The 13,263-nt window shown below is 39.1% G+C and overlaps 1 protein-coding gene across 12 annotated transcripts in view; it reads left to right on the plus strand.

Moving 5' to 3' along the window:
• Positions 1–13,263, plus strand: part of NSD1 (nuclear receptor binding SET domain protein 1) — a 159,719-nt gene that overhangs the window by 96,425 nt on the left and 50,031 nt on the right. For all 12 annotated transcript variants that reach the window (XM_069476169.1, XM_069476173.1, XM_069476180.1 and 9 more), the window contains 3 exons: positions 2,500–2,770; positions 4,911–5,020; positions 12,393–12,468. In XM_069476169.1, coding sequence (XP_069332270.1) covers positions 2,500–2,770; positions 4,911–5,020; positions 12,393–12,468 — 457 coding nt within the window. The remainder of the gene's footprint in view (positions 1–2,499; positions 2,771–4,910; positions 5,021–12,392; positions 12,469–13,263) is intronic.

A 13,263-nucleotide genomic window follows, 5' to 3' on the forward strand; every position in this document is an offset into this window, starting at 1 on the left:
TAATTTTTTGTGTATATATTTTAGTTGTTCAGCTAATTTCTTTCTATTTTTAATAGAGATGGGGTCTCACTCTTGCTCTGGCTGGTCTTGAACTCCTGAACTCAAACGATCCACCTGCCTCGGCCTCCCAGAGTGCTAGGATTACAGGCATGAGCCACCACGCCCGGCCCTTATTTTTTTCATTGAATTTCTTTAAACTGAAGTATTTTAAAGTAAATTAGAGGGCTGGACATGGTGGCTTACTCCTGTAATCCTAGCACTTTGGGAGGCCGAAGCAGGAGGATTGTGTGAGTTTGGGAGTTTGAAACCAGCCTGAGCAACATAGGGAGACCTGGTCTCTCCAAAAAATAGAAAAATTAGGCAGACGTGGTGGCATTCGCCTGTAGTCCTGGCTACTTGGGAGGCTGAGGTAAGAGGATGGCTTGAGCACAGGAGTTTGAGGTTGCAGTGAGCTATACACTCTAGCCCCAGTAACAAGAGTGAGACCCTGTCTTAAAAAAATAAATAAATATAAAGTAGGCCGGGTGCGGTGGCTCACACCTGTAATCCTAGCAGTCTGGGAGGCCGAGGCGGGTGGATTGTTTGAGCTCAGGAGTTTGAGACCAGCCTGAGCAAGAACGAGACCCCGTCTCTACTACAAAAAAAAACAGAGAGAAATTACCTGGACAACTAAAAATATATATAGAAAAAATTAGCCGGGCATGGGGTGGCACATGCCTGTAGTCCCAGCTACTTGGGAGGCTGAGGCAGGAGGATTGCTTGAGTTCAGGAGTTTGAGGTTGCTGTGAGCTAGGCTGATGCCACAGCACTCTAGCCTGGGCAAAAGAGTGAGACTCTGTCTCAAAAAAAAACTATATTAGAGATATTTTTACATTCTATCCCTATATAATATACACCTCTATAAAATAGAAAAGTTTTCATTATAACCAGTTTAACATTTTCACATCTTATAAAATCAGTTCATCAAATATCAGCCCATATGCAAATTTCCCCAGTTAACCTTTCATTTATCCATACTGGGATCCCGTCCAAGACTACATATTATATCTGGTTGTTATGGTTCTTAAATCTCTTTAAATCCAGAGCACTCCATATTTTCATTACTATGTCTATATTAGCAAAGAGATTTGTGTGAGTCTCTCCTCTTAGATGTCACACTTTCTCTGTTAAGTGTAAGGTAGAGCTATCTGTTTAAATTGTATTTTACCCTCTTTGATCAAGAAGCAGTAAAGCAGTATGTATGTAACTCTCTTGGTTCAAAAAGAATGTCAAGTTTCCCATCAGCCGTTTCTCTGATGCTTTTTTAAGAATACCAATTGAGATACTTGCCTATAACAATAATTTCAATAGAGGTTACAAAATGAAGACTTTCGGATTTTATTAGTTCCTCTATTTTTATAAGTTGACAATCTCTTTCATTAACTGAACTCTTACTGTCTGAAATACTTGACAGGAAATATTAATGCTTATTTTTTTCCCATTAGTTACCAATTTTGACAGTAAGAAATTCATTAGTAGTTATTTTAGTTGGTGACACTTCAGGGAAGCTTTTTTTTTTTTTTGTCTTTCTGTTTTTAGATTATTTTTGTGCACTTGTGAATTTTTATAGCTTCAGTGTATCTCAACTAACTGCATTCTTTCTTTTCTTAATTGTGGTAGAATATGTATAACAAAATTTACCTTTTTTTTTTTTTTTTTTACTTTTTTCTTTCTTTCTTTCTTTTTTTAACCACAGAAGGCACCACGCTGGACATTTTAACCATTGTTAAGTGTGCAGTTTAGTGGCATTAAGCACAGTTACATTTTTATAAAATCATCACCACCATCCATCTCCAGGACCATTTCGTCTTAAACTGAAACTCAGTACCTATTAACCAATAACTCCCTTTCCCCCCACCCTCTGGCTATGATCATTTGATTTTCTGTCTTATGAATTTTATTATTCTAGATACCTCATATAAGTAAAATCATTCAATATTTATTCTTTGTGTTTGGATAATTTCCCTTATCGTAATGTCTTCAAGGTTTAGCCATGTTGCGGCATGTGTTAGAATTTCTTTCCTTTTAAAGTGCATTATTCTGGCTGGGCGCGGTGGCTCACGCCTGTAATCCTAGCTCTCTGGGAGGCCGAGGCGGGTGGATCGCTTGAGGTCAGGAGTTCGAGACCAGCCTGAGCAAGAGCGAGACCCCGTCTCTACTAAAAATAGAAAGAAATTATATGGACAACTAAAAATCTATATAGAAAAAATTAGCCGGGCATAGTGGCGCATGCCTGTAGTCCCAGCTACTCGGGAGGCTGAGGCAGTAGGATCGCTTAAGCCGAGGAGTCTGAGGTTGCTGTGAGCTAAGCTGACGCCACGGCACGCACTCTAGCCTGGGCAACAAAGTGAGACTCTGTCTCAACAAAAAAAAATAAATAAATAAAGTGCATTATTCTGTTTGACACTGAAGTTGTAACAGTTTTGGTCCATGGGTTCTATTTTTATTTTTTGTTCTTAGGTAAGTTCCCGCTGCGAAGAGGAAAGCCTTCTAGCCAGATGTCGATCTAGTGCTCAGAACAAGCAGGTGGACGAGAATTCTTTGATTTCAACCAAAGAAGAGCCCCCAGTTCTTGAAAGGGAGGCTCCATTTTTGGAGGGGCCTTTGGCTCAGTCAGAACTTGGAGGTGGACATGCTGAGTTGCCTCAGCTGACCTTGTCTGTACCTGTGGCTCCGGAAGTCTCTCCACGGCCTGCCCTTGAGTCTGAGGAATTACTAGTTAAAACATCAGGTAAGGTGGGGATGGGGTCTCAGTATTTCAGCAGATATGATTAGAGCAAGCAGGAGATTTTAGTATGTTTTGAGGGAAAGCCAACATTGTATGTATATATAGTAAACTACCTACTTTTGTTCTGAAAAGTCCCTAAAATGCTGGCTAATTAGATATAGTTGCTGGCTGGGCGTGGTTGCTCACGCTTGTAATCCTAACACTCTGGGAGGCTGAGGCGGGAGGATCGCTCAGGGTCAGGAGTTTGAGATCAGCCTGAGCAAGACCAAGACCCTGTCTCTACTGAAGAAAAAAAAAAAAGTAGAAATTATGTGGACAACTTAAAATATATATAGAAAAAATTAGCCGGGCATGATGGTGCATGCCTGTAGTCCCAGCTACTTGGGAGGCTGAGGCAGTAGGCTCGCTTGAGCCCAGGAGTTTGAGGTTGCTGTGAGCTAGGCTGACGCCACGGCACTCTAGCCTGGGCAACAGAGCGAGACTCTGTCTAAAAAAAAAAATATATATATATAGTTGCTGCTCATAAATTAATCTGTGGCACACTGTCAAGAAGACTTATATTTTACAACTACTGTCTTTGCTTCATTGTTGTTCATGATTGCCCATGAGCTAACCATGTAAATCTGCAACCAGGATAACAAGGTTTAAGGATGGGCACTGCACACTAGAGGAATAAGTTTCACATCCTGGCTCCACCAGTCCGTTTTACTTGGGAAGTTGTTTAACCTCTGAACTTCTTTCCTCATGAGATCATAATGTTAATAATGTATAATGTTATATACCTCACACATAGTAAGCAGCTAATAAATGTAAATATTCCCTAGAAGTTAATTACCAGTTGCTTTTCATTTTATCATTCTTAACATACATGTGGCTTTGGGAGAGTTGGGTCTAGACATACTGTTTCTAATTCGCCTTTTTACTATTGAATATTGTAGTCAGCCAAGGAATGGGAAGACTTCTTCTCTTTTATACCCCTTTAAATATTGGACATAACTTCTTTACATTCTGAACAGCAGTTTGTGATGTTATTCCTTCTATTAAAAAAAAAAAAGAGAAGATCCCAATTATGCTTAATCAAGTAAGGGATAATCAAAAAGGCTTTTTTTTTCGTTTTTGGCAAGCATGAAACTTAAGTTTATTCAAGAGAGAAAGAGGATTATAGAGCAAGATACAGGTTTATAGAGCATGATACATATGCCACAGATGGCAGCTGGACCTATTATCGCAGCAAAGGGAGAGTCAAAGGAAGGGGACAAAAAAATGCCAAAAAGATTTTTAAAAGGACACTGAATATATTTACTGTTTCAATATCTGTTATGTACCAAACCATGTTATTAGACTCTTTCATATAATTCTTAGGAGCAGTCCTATAAAGTAAATAAGTATTTTTTATTTATTCAACTTTTATTTACAGAGGAGCAGAGCAAAAATTGTAATACTGGTTCATTTATACCCAGAATCCAGTCTTTACTTCTCCTTATTTTGTCCTTATCACTTATTAATTGCAGTAAAAGCTGTTTTGCCCTTTTGACTTCTCCCTTAGTTATTTTGCAATTTAAAACACACAAACACAGCCAGGTGTGGTGGCTCATACCTGTAATCCCAGCACTTTGGGAAGCTGAGGCAGGTGGATCGCTTGAGGCCAGGAATTTCAGAATAGTCTGAAGAACATAGAGACCCTGTTACTATAAAAAATTTTAAAAATGAGCTGGGTGTGGTGGAGCATGCCTGTAGTCTTAGCTACTCCAGAGGCTGAGGTCGGAGGATCTCTTGAGGATTGTTTTAGTCTAGGAGTTTGAGGTTGCAGTGAACTGTGATTGCGACACTGCATACCAGCTTGGGCGACAGAGCAAGACCCTGTCTCAAATAAATTAAATAAATAAACATACATAACACACACACACACACACACACACACACACTGACATAGGAACATCCTCATATTAGTTTGTGTCTGCATTGAAAATGATTTACTTTTTTTATTTTAGAATAAATAAAATACTATTCTGCCTCTCCCCATAAGACGAAGAGGAAAACGTCAGGAATATTTTGTGACTCATTTGGTGTGGTATATAGATTTTTTTAAAATTACCTTTGCCCAGTTTCTTAATCATCTAATGTAAAAATACATGCATTTCAGGAAATTATGAAAGTAAGCGTCAAAGAAAACCAACTAAGAAACTTCTTGAATCCAATGATTTAGATCCTGGATTTATGCCCAAGAAGGGTGACCTTGGCATTTCTAAAAAGGTATGTTATGTTTGTCAATTCTAAAATAATGAGTTCAACCCAGGAAATAAGGGTGTTTAAAAACAACCTTTTTAAAGTAATATTTATAACATCAGTGTACATATACATAGAAATTACAACATCGGCAAGCATAAGTGATCTAAGAGATCCTCTGTTAAATGGCTGTTTTGTAGTTATGTGGCAATGTTTATAAAGTGGTTTCAGGTTTTCTTTTTAAGTGAAAGTTTTAGAAAGCTTTTAAGATTGCATAACGTTTTTGTCATAATTCCTTTTTTGGGCTTAAAACCTCTTACCTGACTTCTATTTCACTTCTGTCTCTAAAGCCATTAGCCTACACTTATCCTATTTTTCCGTCTTTGTAACAGCTCAGAAAAGATCCAGGTCTGCTGTAATCTAGGCAGAATTATGTGAATTTAAGTTTCTTAGTTTACGGAGTTTGTTTTTAGTAGCCAAAAAAGCATCATTAAACAGTGTATAGGGCCGGGCACAGTGGCTCACGCCTATAATCCTAGCACTCTGGGAGGCTGAGGCACGTGGATCATTTGAGCTCAGGAGTTTGAGACCAGCCTGAGCAAGAGCGAGACCCCGTCTCTACTAAAAATAGAAAGAAATTATATGGACAGCTAAAAATATATGTAGAAAAATTAGCTGGGCATGGTGGCGCATGCCTGTAGTCCCAGCTACCCAGGAGGCTGAGGCAGGAGGATTGCTTGAGCCCAGGAGTTTGAGGTTGTTGTGAGCTAGGCTGACGCCACAGCACTCTAGCCCGGACAACAAGAGTGACACTCTGTCTCAGAAAAAAAATAAAAAAAAACCAGTGTATAGAAATAGGAAATTATTTTCTAATTTTATATGCATAATGGGTATATACTGATTCCATAGAAAACATCCCGATCCCCTTATGTGTGAAAAGTAACTCAAGGTAAATGCCAGAAATTCAGTTGTAGAATGTACAGATTTCCTACTCAAAAATATTTTTCTTTACCAAAAAAAAAAAAAAAAAAAAAACCAAAAAAAAAAACCCCAGATTATAATTAAATCATAAATAATTTGAGTTTTTGGACTTCTGTTCATGCTTAACGATAGCAGACTTCTGTCCTTGCTAATCCTATTTTAAGGCCTGTAGTTTTTGGTTTTGTTAGACACTCATCCATCTAGTTTAGTGTAATTATAAAAGTTAATGTATTTGTGCTTTATAACTCCTTTTTTAGCAACAGCATACCTTTTAATTCTTTTATTTTTTCTCAAAACAGCCTTATAACATAGACTTCTTAGGCTTATCTCCTGCCCTTTGAACTTTCTTTGCAGTTTGCACAACCTTCAGTGACAATCTCATCTCTTCAGTTCAACCATTCTCTCGTTGAACCGTATGCTCTTAATAAGCCTGTGATAATTTTCTTCTGCAGTACTTTCCCTTTTTGTTTTGTCTTATTCAAACCTTAGCCATTTTGCAAGATTGTTGGAAGAGGTAGATGGAATAGGCAAGGAAAACCAGGATTCAGTTGACTGTTTCTGAGTATAGAAGTGACACTGGGTGATCAAATGATAAACTTAATAGTGTTGTACAAGGTGAGTCATGGGAGGTTGTCCTATCATTGCTGGACATGAGGTGATGACAAATTTCTAAGAAAGAATTCAAACCATTTAAGTGAATGAGTTAAAGAAATAATCTTAATCTTCAGTGGTTTTGAAACTAAATTACTTCGAAAATTGTGTTCATTTGTATAACCTTTCTCTGTCAAATACAGGTTTCTAATAAATGTGACCTGTGGTGTTTGTGGAGTAGTATTTTCCTAAGGGGATAAAAAGGGTCATTTAATTTATGTGCTTAGTTTTGATTTATATAGGCAAACGAATCTTAGACTTTATTTTTTATTTTTTAGAACTTTGGGGCAATGGAACTTTTTTTTTTTTTTTTACAAAAATGAGATACAGTTTACACCAATAAAATGCATAGGTCTTTGTTTTGTGGGGGGTGGGTTTTTTTTTGTTTTTGTTTTTGTTTTTTGAGTCTCACTCTGTTGCTCTGAGTAGAGTGCCGTGGCGTCAGCCTGGCTCACAGCAACCTCAAACTCCTGGGCTCAAGTGATCCTCCTGCCTCAGCCTCCTGAGTAGCTGGGACTATATGCACACACCACCACGTCCAGCTAATTTTTCTATTTTTGGTAGAGATGGGGTCTCGCTCTTGCTCAGGCTGATCTTGAACTCCTGAGCTCAAGGGATCCTTCCACCTCAGCCTCCCAGAGTGCTAGGATTATAAATGTGAGCCACCGTGCCACGCGTGCATAGGTCTTAATTTTGTTCTGTTTGATGGCTTTAGACAATTATATATACCATGGCTCCACCACCCAAACTAGGTACAATCTACAGTCATCACCCCAGAGGTTCTTTTTGTGCCTTTTTCCAGTCACTCTTGTTCCCCACTCTTGTGCAGAGGAAATGCTTTCTTCTGTTACTATAGATTAATTTTTCTTATTCTTAGACGTCAATATTGTTTTGATTTGTTTTATTCTTGTTTTTTTTTGTACAACACGTATTTTTGAGATACGCCTACAATTTGCTCTTCACTGCAGAAGAGTTTTCTGTTGTATGATTTTTATCACAATTTTCTTTTCCATTGTCCTATTGGTGCACATTTGGATCTTTTTCATTTTAGGGCTATTAATCATAAGGCTGGTGTCTTTTTTCCAAGTCTCATGGTGGGCATTGTCTTAGTCCATTTAATGCTGCTATAATAATACCACAGACTGGGTAATTTATAAACAATAGAAGTTTACTTTGCTCACATTTCTGGAGCTTTGGAAGTCCAAGGTTAAGGGGCCCTCATCTGGTGAGGGCCTTCTTGCTTTGTCAGTCCCATGGCAGAAGGTGAAGGGGAAAGAAAACATGCTCTTGAAGGCCGGGCGCAGTGGCTCACGCCTGTAATCCTAGCACTCTGGGAGGCCGAGGTGGGCGGATCGTTTGAGCTCAGGAGTTCGAGACCAGCCTGAGCAAGAGCGAGACCCCACCTCTACTAAAAATAGAAAGAAATTATATGGACAGCTAAAAATATATATAGAAAAAATTAGCCGGGCATGGTGGCGCATGCCTGTAGTCCCAGCTACTTGGGAGGCTGAGACAGGAGGATCGCTTGAGCTCAGGAGTTTGAGGTTGCTGTGAGCTAGGCTGACGCCACGGCACTCACTCTAGCCTGGGCAACAGAGTGAGACTCTGTCTCAAAAAAAAAAAAAAAAAAAGAAAACATGCTCTTGAGAGAGGGAAGAGGACCAAACTCATCCTTTTTTGTCTGGAACCCACTCCTTCAATAATGGCATCAATCCATTTGTGAGGGCAAAGCCCTCATGACCTAATCACCTCTTAAAAATCCCACCTATCAGCACTGGTGGATTGGGGACTAAGTTTCTAACACACAAACTTTATAGGAGTTCAAAGCCCCATAGCATAGACATATTTTTATTTCTCTTGGTATAAATCCGTAGGAATGGAATTGGTGGTTTCATGTATGTTTAAGATTTCAATTAACTGCCAAATAGTACTCCAAAATGCTTGTGCCAGTTTATACTCCACCAGCAATATATGTTCCACCTGTTCCACATCTTTACTAACATTTGTCAGTTGTTTTAAATCCAGGTTTTCTGGTGGAGGTGAAATCATACCACATGTTTTTAATTTTTATTTCTCTCATGATTAGTGATTATAGTATGTGCTTCCTGGCCATTCCTATGTCTTTGTAAAGTCACTGTTGAAATATACTTATTTTTGAATAGACTTTGTCATTTTATGGTTAATTTTTTTTAAAGGAGTGCTTTTTATATTTTTCTTGCAAATCTTGTGTCGAATATATGTACCATAAATATTTTTTCTCAGTTTGAGGTTTCCCTATTCATTTTCCTAGAAGTATGTTTTCATGCAAAGAAAATTTTAAACTTACTGATTTTTTTCTTATGATTAATATTTTTTGTGTCTTATTTAGGAAATGTTTGCATATACTGCATGGCACAAAGATGTTAATCCTCTGGTTTCTTTTAGAAGCTTGTGGTCCTGGGTTTTGAAGTTCAGTTTTTTCCCTATGTGGCTGTCCAGTTGTTTTAGCATCATTTACTAAAAAATCCCTAGTGTCTATCTCTTCCCTCTCCCCGCCCCCTTCCTGTTCCTCAGATTTCCTATTTTTTTCTTTCTAAAGACAGGGTCTTGTTCTGTTTTCTGGACTAGGGTACCCTGGCGTCAGCCTAGCTCACAGCAACCTCAAACTCTTGGGCTCAAGCGATCCTCCTGCCTCAGCCTCCCAAGTAGCTCGGAAAACAGGTGTGCACCACCACACCAGGCTAATTTTTCTGGTTTTTGTAGAAGTGGGGTCTTGCTCTTGCTCAGGCTGGTCTCAAACGCCTGGCCTCAAGCGATCCTCCCACCTCTGCCTCCCAAGGTACTAGGATTGGCTGGTCATGGTGGCTCACTCCTGTAATCCTAGCACTCTGGGAGGCTGCGGTGGGAGGATTTCGAGACCAGCCTGAGCAAGAGCAAGACCCCGTCTCTATTAAAAAGAGAAAACATTAGCTGGGTGTGGTGGCACACACCTGTAGTCCCAGCTACTCGGGAGGCTGAGGCAGTAGGATCGCTTGAGCCCATGAGTTTGAGGTTGCTGTGAGCTAGGCTAATTCCAGGACACTCTAACCTGGACAACAGAGCAAGACTCTGTCTCAAAAAAACCAAACCAAAACAAAAAAAAAACCTCAAAGTGCTAAGATTATAGCCGTGAACCTTTGCACCTGGCCCTGATCTCTTTTTAAGTTATAGATATAATTAACTCTCTTTCACTGTTGAGTTTTTGTTCTTTTGGAAGGGTTGTTGGCATTAAATTAAGCACTAGAGAAAGTAAAAAATCAGTATTGGTGATGGCTAGCACCAGACTTTGCTGGAAAGTGTCTTGTCTGTTTTAGGAGTCAGTCCTGCCATCTGACTTGGTCTGTGTCACTGTGGAGGTCCTGATTACTCTGATGTATATTTTGTCATAGGTTGAAGCCATGATTCAATTAGTTCCATTTTGGGACTAGATCATGAGTTACCAGGCAGACCAGTCTCTTTGCAGATGGTTAATCAATGAGTTAGAGAGAGATGGATTATCTACTGAGATAGTACCTTAAGGGTACACTGGCTTAATGCATAGCCACTGCAGACTTTAAATATAAAGTAAGTTACTGGTATCCTCCAAGACACTTACAAAGTTCTATGGCCTTTTTCATTCTGAGTAGAACAGACAGATTTTTATTCATGTAGTGCAATTTCTTTTCTGCTGTTGTTTCTATTTTACTTTATAAAATTGATGGGATTGGAAATGAGACTATTTCCTGCATTGTTCTCTGACTGTGGTTATGGCAGCATTCTGATTTTGTTCCGGAGCTTTTGAGTGACTGCTAAACAATGAACTGTATTTTTAGTTTAAAAATTTTTTCAAATTTCTTTATTTGTGGTGGCACCATCATAGCTAGCTCACTATAACGTTGAATTCCTAGGCTCAAGTGATCCTCCTGCCTCAGCCTCCCAGGTAGCGAGGACTACAGGCACGCACCACCATGCCTGGCTAAATTTTGGTGGGGGTGGAGGGAAGCATCGAGTTCTCACTCTGGTCCCAGGTTGGTCTCAAAATCCTGGCCTCTAATGATCCTCCTGCCTCAGTCCCCTTAAGTGCTGGAATTATAAGCATGAGCCACTGTGACTACCTCAGTGAACTATTAATTGGTTATTCAAATAATATATATGCTGTTTTTCTTAAATTATGCAAATCTATTTTATGGGTTTGTCTAGGAGTTCCATATAACTGGCCACCTAACATTTGCCCCTTCATTTTATTTGATGTTGTAAGACTTTTGATATACACTGAACATGAGAAAAGTTTTGTTCTTTGATTTCTTTTTTTTTTTTTTTTCTTTTTTTTTTTTTTGTTGAGACAGAGTCTCACTTTGTTGCCCAGGCTAGAGTGAGTGCCGTGGCGTCAGCTTAGCTCACAGCAACCTCAGACTCCTCGGCTTAAGCGATCCTACTGCCTCAGCCTCCCGAGTAGCTGGGACTACAGGCATGCGCCACTATGCCCGGCTAATTTTTTCTATATAGATTTTTAGTTGTCCATATAATTTCTTTCTATTTTAGTAGAGACGGGGTCTCGCTCTTGCTCAGGCTGGTCTCGAACTCCTGACCTCAAGCGATCCACCCGCCTCGGCCTCCCAGAGAGCTAGGATTACAGGCGTGAGCCACCGCGCCCGGCCTGTTCTTTGATTTCTTAACATATTGTAATGAACATTGAAAAATTCACAGCTGTATTTTTTCATGTTTTGGTCTCAGACATTTGGAACTGTACACCAAGAATGGCATCTAAATTTTGTTTTACAGTTACAGCGAAGAATATTATTATTCTTGTAGGAGAAGACATTTGCTTGGGATAGAACTAATTCACATAAGTGTGTTGGTAGTGGATGAATAAAATGTGTAGGCTCTTGATTAGACTCTTGATGTCTGAGTATTTTGTGTTGAGTTTTTTTTTTTTTTTTTTTTTTTTTTTTTGTTGAGACAGAGTCTCACTTTGTTGCCCAGGCTAGAGTGAGTGCCGTGGCGTCAGCTTAGCTCACAGCAACCTCAAACTCCTGAGCTCAAGCGATCCTCCTGTCTCAGCCTCCCGAGTAGCTGGGACTACAGGCATGCGCCACTATGCCCGGCTAATTTTTTCTATATAGATTTTTAGGTGTCCATATAATGTCTTTCTATTTTTTTTTTTTAGTAGAGACGGGGTCTCGCTCAGGCTGGTCTCGAACTCCTGACCTTGAGCAATCCACCCGCCTCGGCCTCCCAGAGTGCTAGGATTACAGGCGTGAGCCACCGCGCCCGGCCTGTGTTGAGTTTTGATGTTGCTTTAATTTAGATTAATGTTGTCACCACTTCAGTTGGAAAGACATTCCTAGTTTCAGAGCTGTTTAATTCAGAATTCATCAGGTAAATAAGTCTGTGTCAAATATCATGGCTATAAATACAATTTCAGGAAGCTGGATTTTAAATATAAGGGAGTGGTAGAATAAAACTGAGCATGAGTCTTTTGGAGAATATTTTTATTTAATGCCTTTCCCCTTGAAGTTTTTTTCAAACCTTTACGATTACCATACTTTCAAAAAATATATACATATTTATTTTTTATGATGCTAATCTTCTCTGTATCATTCGAATTTTAGTATAGTGCTTCTGAAGTGAGCAGAATATACTACTGTTTTAATTGCCACAACCAGCCAGGATTCTTATCTGTGACAGTATAAAATTCAGATTTTGGCATAGAAAGAAAAGAGTTTATTTTCTACTTGTGGCAAACAGTGTTCTTTTTAATTAATTGTAGTGTTATGAAGCTGGTCACTTGGAGAATGGCATTACTGAATCTTGTGCTGCATCTCATTTGAAAGAGTTTGGTGGAGGTAAGTATTTTTGATTTTTGTTTTGTTTTGTTTTGAGATTTAAAAAATGTAAGCAGGTAAGTTTTGAAGCACTTTGTCCATTAACTAGAAAAATTATATACATAAGCAAGACCATATGGGGCAAGTTCTAAGACCTATTTGGCCAAAATATGCTTTCTGAAACTATATATAACACTACAGAATTTTATTGTCATTTTTATGTTTTACATTATAATCAGTTAAATGAAATTGTAATTATATTTGAGTAGGTAAGTGTTGGGAACAATAGAGAAAAATCAGTTCTTTAATTTTCGTTCTTTCCTTTCTTTTCTTTTTTTTTTTTTTTTTTTTGAGACGGAGTCTTGCTCTGTCACCCGGACTAGAATGCCGTGGCGTCAGCCTATCTCACAGCAACCTCAAACTCCTGGGCTGAAGCAATCCTGCTGCCTCAGCCTCCCGAGTAGCTGGGACTACAGACATGCGCCACCATGGCCAGCTAATTGGTCTATTTTTATTAGAGATGGGGTCTCACTCTTGCTCAGGCTGGTCTCGAACTCCTGAGCTCAAGCAATCAATCCTCCTGCCTCGGCCTCCCAGAGTGCTGGGATTACAGGTGTGAGCCACCATGCCCAGCCAGTTCTTTAATTTTCTTACTAGTCTAACTCTTCAGACTAACTTCATTAATTTCTTGGCTTTGATTCATTTTTTATTTCTACAGGATAGAAAATTTGGAACTGGGTTGAAAGGGAAATTATAAATCATCTGAGCCAGTCTTTTACAAATAGTCTTATTTTCTTCTATCACATCTATGACCTT

This window comes from Eulemur rufifrons, chromosome 7, assembly GCF_041146395.1.
Source record: "Eulemur rufifrons isolate Redbay chromosome 7, OSU_ERuf_1, whole genome shotgun sequence".
NCBI lineage: Eukaryota > Metazoa > Chordata > Mammalia > Primates > Lemuridae > Eulemur > Eulemur rufifrons.